The sequence below is a fragment of the Coregonus clupeaformis genome, chromosome 31 (assembly GCF_020615455.1).
Source record: "Coregonus clupeaformis isolate EN_2021a chromosome 31, ASM2061545v1, whole genome shotgun sequence".
Classification (NCBI taxonomy): domain Eukaryota; kingdom Metazoa; phylum Chordata; class Actinopteri; order Salmoniformes; family Salmonidae; genus Coregonus; species Coregonus clupeaformis.
The window spans coordinates 20,403,288-20,419,112 of NC_059222.1; the positions used below are offsets into that span (position 1 = coordinate 20,403,288).

At 41.5% G+C, this 15,825-nt stretch overlaps 1 protein-coding gene across 1 annotated transcript; it reads right to left on the minus strand.

Annotated features, from left to right (window-relative positions):
- Positions 1 to 2,221: 2,221 nt before the first annotated feature.
- LOC121547946 (epidermal growth factor receptor kinase substrate 8-like protein 1) lies at positions 2,222 to 13,335 on the minus strand. The gene is made up of 15 exons (XM_041859347.2): positions 13,250 to 13,335; positions 10,818 to 10,954; positions 10,406 to 10,470; positions 10,174 to 10,303; positions 9,916 to 10,004; positions 9,764 to 9,838; positions 8,804 to 8,952; positions 8,065 to 8,209; positions 7,874 to 7,926; positions 7,664 to 7,772; positions 7,065 to 7,190; positions 6,752 to 6,905; positions 6,244 to 6,409; positions 4,128 to 4,260; positions 2,222 to 2,724 (listed from the first exon to the last, which is right to left on the minus strand). The coding sequence occupies exons 2-15, from the start codon at positions 10,906 to 10,908 to the stop codon at positions 2,638 to 2,640; spliced, it is 1,572 nt and encodes a 523-aa protein (XP_041715281.1). The 5' UTR covers positions 10,909 to 10,954; positions 13,250 to 13,335; the 3' UTR covers positions 2,222 to 2,637.
- Positions 13,336 to 15,825: the final 2,490 nt, after the last annotated feature.

The following is a 15,825-nucleotide window of genomic DNA, read 5'->3' on the forward strand; positions in this document are numbered from 1 at the left end:
AGTTAATTAAGCAATTAACATTTCCATCATGCTTAGGGTAATGTATAAAAATGCTGGGCAGGCCATTATTTTGGCTACCATGGCTATGCTCCCATAGGATAACAATGCCCCCATCCACAGGGCACGGAGTGGTCACTGAATGGTTTGATGAGCATGAAAACGATGTTAAACCATATGCCATGGCCGTCTCAGTCACCAGATCTCTGCCCAATTGAACACTTATGGGAGATTCTGGAGCGGCATCTGAGACTGTGTTTTCCACCACCATCAATAAAACATAAAATCATGGAATTTCTTGTGATAGAATGGTGTCGCATCCCTCCAATAGAGTTCCAGACACTTGTAGAATCTATTCCAAGGTGCATTGAAGCTGTTCTGGCCCAACGCCCTACAAAGACACGTTATGTTGGTGTTTCCTTTATTTTGTCACTTACCTGTATATCGTACATGCATATATATATTTTAGTTTCAAGCGTTCAAATATATCTTGGGATAAGGGTGTGGGGGGTTGTTAAACATTGGGCGTGGGGGTACATAAAGTCCTGCCAGTGTATGTTAGATGTGATTGCTGTTGATTACATACATATGATTATATATATTATATAAAACTGTCCTAAATATTAATTTCCTGGAGGAATCAGTAGCCGAAGCTAGAGAAACAATAAATTAATGACCATTGACCATACACTTAAAGAATAGAGCATTTCCATATTGCTGTGTTTTATGATGCTGTTAGTTTTAAACTGTCAGAATTGCTATGTGTGATTAAGATACTTTGCATAATCATACCTCCTGCGTACTGTCCTGGGTGATGTTCATTAGGCACCAAATGAAAGAAACCGGACTGAAACAGGGAGGGGTCACCTGGACTTGTCCAATAAAAAACCTAAATTTTTTATTTCCTGTAAAAACATTGCTAAATGTTTTCAGTTATTGCCCTAATAAACACGACCCAGCAGACTGTCTTGGATTGGCTTCTCCCTGCAAGGCTTTCTTCCCTTCCTAGAGGCTATTTCACAACGCTGGTTGCATCAATTTGCCATTTGATGTTGCACTAAATATTTAATATACCAGTAATCATAGAATCTCTTCTGCACATATCTGGCCTAAGATTGATAAACTAACCCATATTGTTATTTTTTGACTGGATCAGGACATTTGGAAATCAAAGGGAATTTGGTCAGTTGTGAATATCAGTGACCTCATTTCTGTCAGCTTGTGAAATACCCTCTGCTTCTATATCTGTGGTTTATACTGACTGAGGATGTTTATCGCTGGAGAGATTGTAGCAGTTCAATTTAATGTCATGATGACTAATACGGACAAGGTTTTCATACGTTTTAGATTTTATTGTCCTTTGTGTTCAACGGTGGCTAGTTTTTTTTTTTCTCTCCATAGAATTGTACAAGTTTGTTCCAAGTTTTCATGTTGAATACAAATATTAACCCTTATTATCATAGTCTTGGCATGCGAGCGGTCAAGTCTGCATATGTGTGTAGACATGGACTTTGCATGCCTCTCCAATGTTTTGAGTAGTAAATGCTGTTTTGGATTGAAAATGACTGTTCCAGGCTTCTTACTGTATGTGACCCTAGAAGTTGGCTACGTTACCCTGGTAGTCCCCTACGTTACCCTGGTAGTCCCCTACGTTACCCTGGTAGTCCGCTACGTGGCCCTGGTAGTCCCCTACGTTACCCTGGTAGTCCGCTACGTTACCCTGGTAGTCCCCTACGTTACCCTGGTAGTCCGCTACGTGGCCCTGGTAGTCCGCTACGTTACCCTGGTAGTCCGCTACGTTGCATTGGTAGTCCGCTATGTTGCCCTGGTAGTCAGCTACGTTACCCTGTTTTTGGCCTACGACACTTTGTGCTGGGAACATTGTCTTAAGCACAGTAGGTGCTTATGTCCATTTCACTTTCCAATATTTTGATGCTGATTCAACAGTTTGTAAATGTTCTTTCTTTTTTGGTTAAAGTCAGTCACTTGAAGTTGGATGCAAACATATATAAATGATGCATTGCTTTTCCTAATGTGTGCTGTCTGTAGACTTTGTCTGGTCTGTTTGTATTATTTCCTGGAAGATGATTTTCTCTTGAAGCCTGAATAAAAATCCCCGTTTTCATGTATTTACCTAAGATCTGTGTAAAACTGAAGTTCTATTAGAAGAAAAGGCTTTCTTGTCTAATATATTGTGAGTGTATAAAGAATGGACAGAATCAAGACAAGTATACATTAATTTAAGTTGGTCTGCAAATAGCAGGGGGACATGGTACAATTGATTCAGTCAAGTCAACATAGAAAGGAGAGAATATTCCAGAGTACAGCCAAGATAATGGATGTACATTGTCTTAACAGAGGACAATTGCTCATAAAAAGTTTAACTTAAAAGCAAGCATTTACAACAAAAGGCAAAGCCTTGATTCAAGACTAGACAGTCTGACTTGAAGAGCAACCAATTACATAAAATTCATATCGGCATAATGTTACATCCGTCAGTGAATGTCTTTTCATGGATAGAATCAAGACAGTCTTTGTAATTGTGTGTGTGCGTGCATGTATGTGTGCAGGGGTTGTTCTCTTTTAGCATGAGTCTTTTCCTTTTTAGGGGAGTGATACATGATATCTGACACTTGGGTCTTACAGTGTGCTACTCTCCAGTTTCAGATCCACCTTCATCTTCTGCTTTTCCATCACTGCCTCCAGCTCTGTGGCCTTCTTGGCGTCCTGGAAAAACAGCATTTCAATCAGGTACAAATTATGGTAGGTCAAAACATGGAAAGATGACACAACAGGGACATTATGGATTTAAAACTCAGAACTGTGTGCAGCTGGAGTAAAACTTGGAAAATATATTATTTTGTATTAGTTTTATACATAAGATAATGCTGAGGCACACTGCAATCATCATAAGATCTATATGGCACTCATCAGAGGTTGCCTACTAAAATAATTCCCACTTATATGACCCTACACTAAAGTATGTGGACACCCCTTCAAATTAGTGGATTTGTCTATTTCAGCCACACCCTTTGCTAACAGATGTATAAAATCGAGCACACAGCCATGCAATCTCCATAGACAAACATTGGCAGTAGAATGGCCTTACTGAAGAGCTCAGTGACATTCAACGTGGAACCGTCATAGGAGGCCACCTTTCCAAAAAGTCAGTTTTTCACATTTCTACCCTGCTAGAGCTGCACCAGTCAACTCTAAGTGCTGTTATTATGAAGTGGAAACTTCTAGGAGCAACATGAGCCGTGAAGTGGTAGGCCACACAAGCTCACAGAACGGGACCGCCGAGTGCTGAAGCACCGAGTTCCAAACTGCCTCTGGAAGCAACTTCAGCACAATAACTGTTCGTTGAGAGCTTCATGAAATGGGTTTCCATGGACGAGCAGCCGCACACAAGCTTAAGCTCACCATGCCAAGCGTCGGCTGGAGTGGTGAAAAGCTCACCGACATTGGACTCTGGAGTGATGAATCATGCTTCACCATCTGGCAGTCCAACGGACTAATCTGGGTTTGGCGGATGCCAGGAGAAAACGCTACCTGCCCGAATGCATAGTGCCAACTGTAAATAATGGTCTGGGGCTTTTTCATGGTTTGGGCTAGGCCCCTTAGTTCCAGTGAAGGGAAATATTAACGCTACAGCTTACAAGGACATTCTAGACAATTCTGTGCTTCCAACTTTGTGGTAACAGTTTGGGGAAGGCCCTTTCCTGTTTCAGCATGACAATGCCCCCGTGCACAAAGCGAGGTCTATACAGAAATGGTTTGTCGAGATCGGTGTGGAAGAACTTGACTGGCCTGCACAGAGCCCTGATCTCAACCCCATCGAACACCTTTGGGATGAATTGGAACTTCGACTGCGAGCCAGGCTTAATCGCCCAACATCAGTGCTCGACCTCACTAATGATATTGTGGCTGAATGGATGCAAGTCCCCGCAGAAATGTTCCAACATCTAGTGGAAAGCCTTCCCAGAAGAGTGGAGGCTGTTGTAGCAGCAAAGGGGGGACCAACTCCATATTAATGCCCATGATTTTGGAATGAGATGTTCGACGAGCAGGTGTCCACATACTTTTGGCCATGTAGTGTATAATAATGTGCAGAATAGGTTGATCAGTACCTCCAACAGTGCTTTCTGCACAGTGAGCTGGCTGTACACTCTGGCGCCCTCGTCTGGTAGGACTTCTCGTAGGTCCTCCTTGTTCAGAGAGAAGAGCAGGGCTCCTGTCAGCTTTCCAAGTAACGTCACCGTCCTGAGGGGGGAGACACACACAGGTAGTCAGTCACTACCCTTCGTTTATCTATCCTATTCAATCATCCGTTAACAACTGAGTCATCTCTGTGTATGAACTAGAAAGATCTATTGAGTGACAGGGTTACTCAATCCAGGTCTTGAGGACTGTTTCAGGTTCAACCAATTACAATTGATTCGGTAGAAAGTAAATGAATATCGGTATATTGCGACAAATGCCTTTGAACTGATCAATAAGCAATGCATGTAACTACAGTTAAAGTCTGAAGTTTACATACACTTAGGTTGGAGTCATTAAAACGTGTTTTTCAACCACTCCACAAATGTCTTGTTAAACTATAGTTTTGGCAAGTCGGTTAGGACATCTAGTAAATTTTCCAACAATTTTTTACAGACAGATTATTTCAATTATAACTCACTGTATCACAATTCCAGTGGGTCAAAAGTTTACATACACTAAGTTGACGGTGGCTTTAAACAGCTTGGAAAATTCCAGAAAATTATGTCATGGCTTTAGAAGCTTCTGATATGCTAATTGACATAATTTGAGTCAATTGGAGGTGTACCTGTGGATGAATTTCAAGGCCTATCTTCAAATTCAGTGCCTCTTTGCTTGACATCATGGGAAAATCAAAAGAAATCAGCCAAGACCTCAGAAAAAGAATTGTAGACCCCCACAAGTCTGGTTCATCCTTGGGAGCAATTTCCAAACGCCTGAAGGTACCACGTTCATCTGTACAAACAATAGTACGCAAGTATAAACACCATGGGACCACGCAGCCATCATACCGCTCAGGAAGGAGACGCGTTCTGTCTCCTAGATATGAATGTACTTTGGTGCAAAAAGTGCAAATCAATCCCAGAACAACAGCAAAGGACCTTGTGAAGATGCTGGAGGAAACAGGTACAAAAGTATCTATATCCACAGTATAACGAGTCCTATATCGACATAACCTGAAAGGCTGCTCAGCAAGGAAGAAGCTACTGCTCCAAAACCGCCATAAAAAAGCCAGACTACGGTTTGCAACTGCACATGGAGACAAAGATCATACTTTTTGGAGAAATGTCCTCTGGTCTGATGAAACAAAAATAGAACTGTTTGGCCATAATGACCATCGTTATGTTTGGAGGAAAAAGGGGGGTGGCTTGCAAGCCAAAGAACACCATCCCAACCGTGAAGCATGTGGGTGGCAGCATCATGCTGTGGGGGGGCTTTGCTGCAGGAGGGACTGGTGCACTTCACAAAATAGATGGCATCATGAGGAAGGAAAATTATGTGGATATATTGAAGCAACATCTCAAGACATCAGTCAGGAAGTTAAAGCTTGGTCGCAAATGGGTCTTCCAAATGGACAATGACCCCAAGCATACTTCCAAAGTTGTGGCAAAATGGCTTAAGGACAACAAAGTCAAGGTATTGGAGTGGCCATCACAAAGCCCTGACCTCAATCCTATAGAAAATGTGTGGGCAGAACTGAAATAGCGTGTGCGAGCAAGGAGGCCTACAAACCTGACTCCGTTACACCAGCTCTGTCAGGAGGAATGGGCCAAAATTCACCCAACTTATTGTGGGAAGCTTGTGGAAGGCTACCCGAAATGTTTGACCCAAGTTAAACAATTTAAAGGCAATGCTACCAAATACTAATTGAGTGTATGTAAACTTCTGACCCACTGGGAATGTGATGAAAGAAATAAAAGCTGAAATAAATCATTCTCTCTACTATTATTCTGACATTTCACATTCTTAAAATAAAGTGGTGATCCTAACTGACCTAAGACAGTGAATTTCTACTAGGATTAAATGTCAGGAATTGTGAAAAACTGAGTTTAAATGTATTTGACTAAGGTGTATGTAAACTTCCAAATTCAACTGTATATCCTGGAGTTACTATAAGTCCACAAAGTCCCCATGACCAGAATAGGTCCCTGATTGGAATGGGATGAGTACGGAGTTTAGGGTTAGAGGGGGTCACGTCAAACTCACATCTCACTGAAGCCCTTCCCCCTGAGCCACTCCTCCACCTCCTCGGGGGGTGAGCGGTAATCCAGGGGGACCAAGGTGTCTGAGGAGCGAGGGATGACCAGGGGCTTGTTCAGGCTGGCCTTCCCATTGGTCAGTCTCTGGAGCAGCTTGTCGTTCACCATCATGACTGAGGAGAGGGAGAGTTTTTACGATGTGTTATAGTGTTATCTACAGTAGGTTGTCTATCTCTCTCTGGTTGATCTTACTAAAACAGGGCAGCCATAAGACCTGAAAGCACTGTCTGTCGTTCTCTCCTGTTTTTATGTCATTCACACACAGTGCAAACAGACAACCACTTTCCCCCCTCTCTGGAGCCTCCCTCACACACACACTTGCGTGTGCACACAGACACACATACACATTCACACAACAGAGAAAAGACAGAAAGCGTCTCTGTATAGTGCAGCGCCTGAGCTGCTCCTCTGACACACAGTGCAGAAATATAAAGCCTCTCAGGATAGTGTGATACCTTTGTCTGTGTCATCTCCGGCTGGAATGGATTGGCTGTATGATAGTGGGCGAGGGCGGTGGTGGGCTGAGGGGCGAGGGGTCAAGGAGCTAGGATTCCAGGCAGGAGGGCTGGGAGGAGTGTGAGTCTTGGTCAGGGCAGGTGAGACTGGAGGCTGGACCGGAGCAGAGGGGAAAAGAAAGAGAGTGAACAACATTGATAAGGAATATTGAATCAATGAATGGAAAACCAGTACCAGTATGAGGGTGTGAGTAAAGGAATGGGCATGGATTGGGGTGTGTGTGTGCATGTGTGTGTTACATTGGTGTGTTACCTTGGGTGGTCTCATGGTCACAGGGCTTTCTATGTGAGACACTGGCTCCAGGATGTTGAAGGGGACAAAGCCGACCTCGTTGAAGCGATTACGACACTTCCACCAGCGTTTGGACGACTCCACCACCTGACACAGAAAAGGAGAGGAGCCAATGTTTATACAGAGAATAATTAAGGAAGAATGAAACAAGTGATAGACTTAATCGTGTGGTATTGCGCAACTCACAATTTTCTATTTCTAGCAGTGATAGTTGTTGCCCAGGTAACAACCCGTATGTATGTACAGTATGACCAGAATCTGGCAAGGACAAAGTGTACCTGTGCACCAATATTTGTTTACTAGGTTTTTTAACTCTGGCGTCACACCCTGATTAAACAATAATGCTTGATTGAGGAGACATTTCTTTTTACAGTACACCAATATTACCGGATTGTATACCAGATTTTGTCTTTATCAGCCATGTGTCTTACCATTAAAAGAGAGCCCTAGAAGCGTGGCACAGAGACTAGCTGCCAGGCGTGTGTTTTTCAAGAATGTTCCTGAATAGTTCTGTTGTGTAATGTTACGTAATGTCACTTAATGACTTTTCAGATGTTTACCTCCAGTGTATCTCCCTGTTGCACTGACAGCTCACTGTTGTTGCGGGCCACAAAGTCATAGCTGCAGCTGTACATCCTCTCTCCCTCAGGGGGTAGGACACTGCTATCCCTGAGAGGGACGGAGTGGATGATTGATATTACTACAAAATAAAAGTAAACAATACAAAGAAATAGTTTTGTTTTTAATCCAAAGGTGACTTCAATACGTACGCTTCATCGCTCATAAAGGTGACTGGAGGTCCAACTGGCTGAGTAGGCTGCAGCTGAATTAGCAAAGAGGGGGGACGGTAGGGGGGGGGGATGATGTCAGGACAGTACAGAGCAAATTCATATGATGTTACTCACTTTGTGAACTCCTCAATGTACATGATTGACATGGATGTACATCTCATATTCCATACCTGTTGTTTTTCCCGCAAGGCTTCATGTTTGTGTTGTGACTCGACCGGATCCTCCCAAACCTGCCCATCTGCCCTGGAGGCCTCTGGCTTCCACCCATCCAGGAACACAGGCGTGTACGGAGCCACGGGCCCACTGAGCTGGGAACTTAGAGGAGAGAGAGAGAGAGTAATTGTAACAGTGTTGCTTCCGTCCCTCTCCTCGCCACTACCTGGGCTTGAACCAGGGACCCTCTGCACACATCGACAACAGTCACCCTCGAAGCACCGTTACCCATCGCTCCACAAAAGCCACGGCCCTTGCAGAGCAAGGGAAACAACTACTTCAAGGTCTCAGAGCGAGTGACGTCACCGATTGAAACGCTACTAGCGCACACCGCTAACTAGCTAGCCATTTCACACCGGTTACATAAGTAATGATCTTTGACCTTTAAAAAACAAATATTATAACGAATATTATAACCAGTGTAGACATAGCCTAGAACTTGACTGAGATGAGCCAAAGGAATTAGGTCATCTCTCTCCACAGTACTATTTCAGTGGCACGTGTTACTGGCTGACTAAATATTGACATTGGCATGTCATGCTGTCTCATCATGTCATGCCTGCGGCGGTGTCAGTAAAGAGAGCCATACAGGTCTATCACGTGAGACTATAGACTGCCACACTCAATAGCCAAGGGTTTATTCATAATAAGGGTTCATAGGGGTCCATGAGGCACAAAGCACTTGTTAGTACTGACCGTGGGAGTGTCCAGTGGGGCCCAAGGGCCGTCCATAGCTGCCTCTCCTCTTCGGACAGGTTGTCTTGAAGTAGGGATATGGCTGAGTTGGTCAGGGCAGGGCTGATCACTGAGGCTCCTAGAGCAGGGCCCCCAGTAATCCTCACCAGCTGGGGCCACACATGAAAGAGACCACAGTTTAGATCAGGATCATTGGAAATAATGGATTGACTGGAGAATTGGCAACAGTAGATTCATAATGAAGAGCAAGCTAGGCCTAATGAACTCTATGGTCCGGTTTTCCCAGACACAGATTAAGCCTAGTCCTGGACTAAACATAATTCTCAATGGAGATTCTCCATTGAAAGCACTTTTCTATCCAGGAGTTACTATAAGTCCACAAAGTCAGCAATACACAGGGAGTGTGTCTGAAAAACCAAACCTATAAAAGCGTCTAAAACATGTTTTCACTTTGTCATTATGGGGTATTGTGTGTAGATGGGTGACAGAAAAAATCTATTTTATCAATTTTGAATTCAGGCTGTAACACAACAAAATGTGGAATAAGTCAAGGAGTATGAATATTTTCTGAAGGCACTGTACATGTGTAGCAATACACATGAAGTATATACGGACAAACATATGGACAAATAGACAGAGCAGACATACAGTATAGCCAATAAGTATGTAACAAAGGGAGTCAAAAATCTACATAATTTCTAAACATACTAATTTAGCCCTTAAATATGAGAATCACTCACCTATCTAATTTCATAATTGAGATGACATAAGAATACTAATGATCATATAAAAGTTATTTTTAAAGATAATGCTTTTGTTCCCCCCCCTTCTAGTTATAACGATCTAATCCTGTGTTGACAACAATAGCAACAGGTGTTGTCCCCATAGCTTTCTCCCTCTGTTGGCCTCTTATAGCCAGAGCATAAGCAATGGGTATAAAGGTTATCATTGTTGACTCACCATATCAAGAGGTTTGAACATATGGTGGAGCAGCTCTTCTGAGGATGGGTTGGAGATGGAAGACTTGAGACGAACCTGGAAATAAATATGATGAGTACACAATATCTAAACTGTTTTGTTGACATAGTAGTGGCAGTGTTCCCTTTACTCACCAGTAGACTGAAGCAGTATTTGAATTTTTGGAAGATATCCATGAATTCTTCTTTAGGTGGAGGGCAAGCCTTTGCAGTAAGCAAGTCCTCTATAGTCAAGGCAGAGAAAAAATACATTATCAGGAAAGGATCATTGATTTTAGCTTTGAAAGGCATCCTGAGTTGAACCAGTTCAGGAGGTCACTTGGCTAGCAAACCTATTGTTGCTCATGTGAGTAGCTTAGGACAAAACAAAAACAAATTCCTTATCCCTCTTACCCTCTGCTCTTTGCTTGCGACTTTTCTTATTTTTCTTCTTCCTCTGGCTGAAAACTGTGGCAGCCACTGCAGTCTGTTGTAGCTTTGCCATGAAGACCTCAATGTCATTGAAACAGTGATTAAGGATCCCCTAAAATTCAGACACATGAGAAAAGAGTTAACCCTACAGTAAAATTGTGATTAAATCATTTAATATTGAAATTGTAAAGTGTATTATAATATTATTACATACCACTTCTCTCTCAGCTCGTAGAAAATAAATATCAGGCTGAGGTTGCCCGCCGTTTACACCATTCGCTGTTGAGGACAGAAGAGAAGATTCCTAGCGTCCATTTCTATTCATTGCCATAGTTGGAATTTCCTGCATTCAGAATTCCTGCCCACTCTAACTCCCCACACACCTTCCCCCAACACACACAATGTAATCTCTGTATTCCTGATAATATTTTACCTTAAATACCTCTACCAGTGCCTCATTTCTCCCCTCCCTCCCCCTCTCTCTCTCTTCCTCTCTCTTCCCAACTCTTCCCCTCCTTTTAGCCAATTCGGTTCAAAGCATTTCATTGACATGGCAAACATGTAAATTGCCAGAGCATGCACAAACATTGGCTCTCAAACAAAGAAGATGGCTCCCATCTTTATACCTCTGATTCCTGGGTAAGGTGGAGGGTTGGAAAGCAGGGGGTTGGGAGCATGTGGAATGGGGGGGCTTGGAATTCCGTAGGGGTCCATCATCGCTGCTTTGGTATTTTGGGGAAGAACAGGGTCTATCGGAGGAAGTCTGGAGGAAAAGGAGAGAGAGATTTTTTAAAACCAGGACACTCATACTGTATCATGCACCTTTCTACCTTCAAGGGATAGTTTTTGTAAAGCACCTTTGTCATTTGACTTCATGGTTGGAATCCAGCGGATAAAACACAAATGAAGCTACAGTCAGTAAGGTCAATATTGTCACACCCTGGCTCTGGGACTCTATATGTTGAGCCAGGGTGTGTTCATTCTATGTGTTCTATTTCTATGTTGGGGGTTCTAGGTTGTGTATTTCTATGTTGGCCTGAGTGACTCCCAATCAGAGGCAACGAGTGTCAGCTGTTGGCTGGTTGTCTCTGATTGGGAGCCATATTTATACTGTCTGTTTTCCTTTTGTGTTTGTGGGTTCTTGTTCAGTGTCGGTCATTGTTACCGTGGACTTCACGAGTCGTTTATTGTTTTGTTGTTTCGTGTGTGCACTTTAATTAAATAAAGTATCATGTTCGTTCATCACGCTGCGCATTGGTCTCTCCCTGACGATCGTGACAAATATCCTCACTTGCAACAAAGGCCTGCCACTGTCATGAATATGATTAAGGCAAAAAAAATGTTGTTCCTAAGACTTAGTTCATGACTGTTGCTAATAACAACCATTGATTCAACACCATGGGAAACGCCCTTCAGTAAATGCATATGGAACTGTGACATATTTAATCTCCTTGGTAAATAATGAATGACATATAGAGTCAATGGCACCCACCACCTTCCTCTCAAATGTGCATAATAGGTTTACAAAAGGAAGTCTTGAAATGAAGGCACAAACTATCTTGATCAGTGATAATCTAGTAAAAAATTTACTTTAAAAACAATTCAATGTAATATTTAACAAGCAGAGGTCCAAATATCAATATTTACGTAGGCCTACTGTGACTAACACACGTCAACTCACATTTATACAACTTTATATGGCTAAAATGACAAAGCAAATGTATTCCTCAACAACTTTAGACAGAATTGGAACAACAGATTTAGACAGATAAATAGTTTTGTCACGTTAGGTCGAGACATTGTTTGTTATTGGTCTGTTTGCTAATTCTCGAAGACACACATACACTCTTAGAAAAAAAGGGTTCCAAAAGTGTTCTTCGGCTGTCCCCATAGGAGAACCCTTTTTGGTTCCAGGTAGACCCTTTTTTGGTTCCAGGTAGAACCCTTTTGGGTTCCATGTACAACCCTCTGTGGAAAGGGTTCTGCATTGAACCCAAAAGGGTTCTACCTGGAACCAAAAAGGGTTCTTCAAAGGGTTCTCCTATTTCTATTTATTTATTTAACCTTTATTTGACCAGGAAAAGCCCATTGAGACCCAGAGTCTCTTTTTCAAGGGAGACCTGCAACAATCAATACATTACAGAATTAAAACATACAACAATACAATACAATTCAACAACATGATCCAGCCTAAAATAAGCATTTACACTACTCTGTAACAGAGCCTCCCAGCATAAATCCTATGGGGACAGCCAAAGAACCCTTTAAGGTTCTAGATAGCACTTTTTTTCTAGGAGTTTACTGTACACAAAGTACTCAAATCAAATCAAATTGTATTGGTCACATACACGTATTTAGCAGATGTTATTGCGGGTGTAGCGAAATGCTTGTGCTTCTAGCTCCGACAGTGCAGTAACATTTACATTTTTTACATTTTAGTCATTTTGCAGACGCTCTTATCCAGAGCAACTTACTGTTAGTGAGTGCATACATTTTCATACATAACATCTAACAAGTAATATCTAACAATTTCACAGCATATACCCAATAAACACAAATCTAAGTAAGGAATTAATTAAGAATATATACATATATGGATGAGCAATGTCAGAGCGGCATGGACTAAGATAAAGTAGAATAGTATAGAATACAGTATATACATATGAGATGAGTAATGCAAGCTATGTAAACATTATTAAAGTGACTAAGATACCGTAGAATAGTATAGAATACAGTATATACATATGAGATGAGTAATGCAAGCTATGTAAACATTATTAAAGTGACTAAGATACCGTAGAATAGTATAGAATACAGTATATACATATGAGATGAGTAATGCAAGATATGTAAACATTATTAAAGTGACTAAGATACCGTAGAATAGTATAGAATACAGTATATACATATGAGATGAGTAATGCAAGATATGTAAACATTATTAAAGTGGCTAGTGTTCCATTTCTTAAAGTGGCCAGTGACTTCTAGTCTATGTCTACATACTCAACAATGTGCAATGTAGAAATATACACCAGGTAGCATCTAAATTATATCTTACCTTTTCTGTGTGTCCTTTAAATGTCCTTTAACTGTGGGTTTCAAAGTAAGTTTAAGCCTGTGTCAGTGAACTGCCACCATCCTCTCCTCCCTACCACAATGGCCTTGTTCTCTCAGTCACACCTTAAGTTATGCAAAACCGGTCCAACGAGTCTGTCCTCTCGTTCTCAGCTGCTCACTCTCTCCCATCCACCTCTCTCTCTCTCTCTCTCTCTCTCTCTTGCGTGTGTGCGATTGCTTTCAGTCTGACATGTGCATGCTCTCACCTTGGCCTAAATCCATATAGAAACTGAGAATGGATGGTAGTGATGCATAGAGGTAAACAACGTAAAAGTCATCTCTGGCTGTGGGACATTTCTACTTCCTTAAAAGTATCTATTATCTTTTCAATCTCTCTGTCTGTGTATGCGTCTGTGTCTGCAGGTGCATTCCGGCAGACGAGTAAAAGAAGGGATGGGAATTATTTCTCAGTGAGGATAGTGTCACAGTGATGGATAGATGAAACAGGATACCTTTCCAACTCATCCTGCATTAAAACAATACATTCAACATTTGAAATGGCCGGAACTGTAACGCCTCACATGTAACCATAGCTAATTAAGCAATATGGCTTTAAAAGACTAAAGTGCTTTTAAATAGTAGAATCATAAAGGTCATATGTACAAGCCCCTTAACCAAAATGTAATTTGTGTTTGTTAATTAATAAGGCATTGTCCTACTGTTCACGCCCCTTATATAAAGCAACTTTTTTGTCTCGCTAAATTGTATTGTGACCCCCATGTTTCAGTCACACATTTCCTCTATCCACAGTTCTATATATAGAGTGCCTTCAGAAAGTATTCATACCCTGTGACTAATTCCACATTTTGTTGTGTTACAGCCTGAATTCAAAATGGATTAAATTGATAATTGTGTCTCTCACACATCTACATACAATACCCCATAATGACAAAGTGAAAACATGTTTTTAGACATTTTTGCAAATGGATTGAAAATGAAATACCTAAATATCTAATTTACATAAGTAGTCACACCCCTGAGTCGATACATGTCAGAATCACCTTTGGCAACGATTAGAGCTGTGAGTCTTTCTGGGTAAGTGTCTAAGAGCTTTGCACACCTGGATTGTACAATATTTCTTCAAGCTCTGTCAAGTTGGTCACTCAGAAACATTCAATGTTGTCTTCATAAGCACCTCCAGTGTATATTTGGCCTGGTCTTTTAGGTTATTGTCCTGCTGAAAGGTGAATTTGTCTCCCTGTGTCTGTTTGAAAGCAGACTGAACCAGATTTTCCTCTAGGATTTTGCCTATTCCGTTTATTTTTATCCTAAAATAACTCCCTAGTCCTTGCCGATGACAAGCATATCCATAACATGATGCAACCACCACTATGCTTGAAAATATGAAGAGTGGTACTCGGTAATGTGTTATATTGGATTTGCCCCAAACATAACACTTTGTATTCAGGACAAAAAAGTTAATTTCTTTGCCACATTTTTATCAGTTTTACTTTAGTGCCTTAATGCAAACAGGATGCATGTTTTGGAATATTGTTATTCTGTACAGGCTTCCTTGTTTTCATTCTGTCAATTAGGTTAGTATTGTGGAGTAACTACGATGTTGTTGATCCATCCTAAGTTTTCTCCTATCACAGCCATTAAACTCTGTAACTGTTTTAAAGTCCCCATTGGACTCATGGTGAAATCCCTGAGTGGTTTTCTTCTTCTCTGGCAACTGTGTTAGGAAGGATGCCTGTATCTTTGTAGTGACTGGGTGTATTGATACACCATCGAAAGTGTAATTAATAACTTCACCATGCTCAAAGGGATATTCAGCGTCTGCTTTTTATTTTTTACCTATCTACCAATAGGTGCCTTTCTTTAAGAGGCATTGGGAAACCTCCCTGGTCTTTGTGGTTGAATCTGTGTTTGAAATTCACTGCTCGACTGAGTGAACATACAGATAATTGTATGTGTGGGGTACAGAGATGAGATAGTCATTCAAAAATCATGTTAAACACTATTATTGCACACAGAGTGAGTCCATGCAACGTATTATGTGACTTGTTAAGCACATTTTTACTACTGAACCTATTTAGGCTTGCCATAACAAAGAGGTTGAATACTTATTGACTCAAGACATTTCAACTTTTTATTTTTTATTAATTTGTAAAAATTTCAAAAAAACATTATTCCACTTTGACATTATGTAGCATTGTGTGTAGGCCAGTGACACAACATCTCAGTTGAATCCATTTTGAATTCAGGCTGTAACACAACAAAATGAGGAAAAAGTCAAGGGGTGTGAATACTTTCTGAAGGCACTGTACATCACGCCAAATGTATTGAAAAGGAGATTTACATTTACGTCATTTAGCAGACGCTCTTATCCAGAGCGACTTACAGTTAGTGATTACATTTTTTTTTTTTTTATACTGGCCCCCCGTGGGAATCAAACCCACAACCCTGGCGTTGCAAACACCATGCTCTATCAACTGAGCTACATCCCTGCCGGCCATTCCCTCCCCTACCCTGGACGACGCTGGGCCAATTGTGCGCCGCCCATGAGTCTCCCGG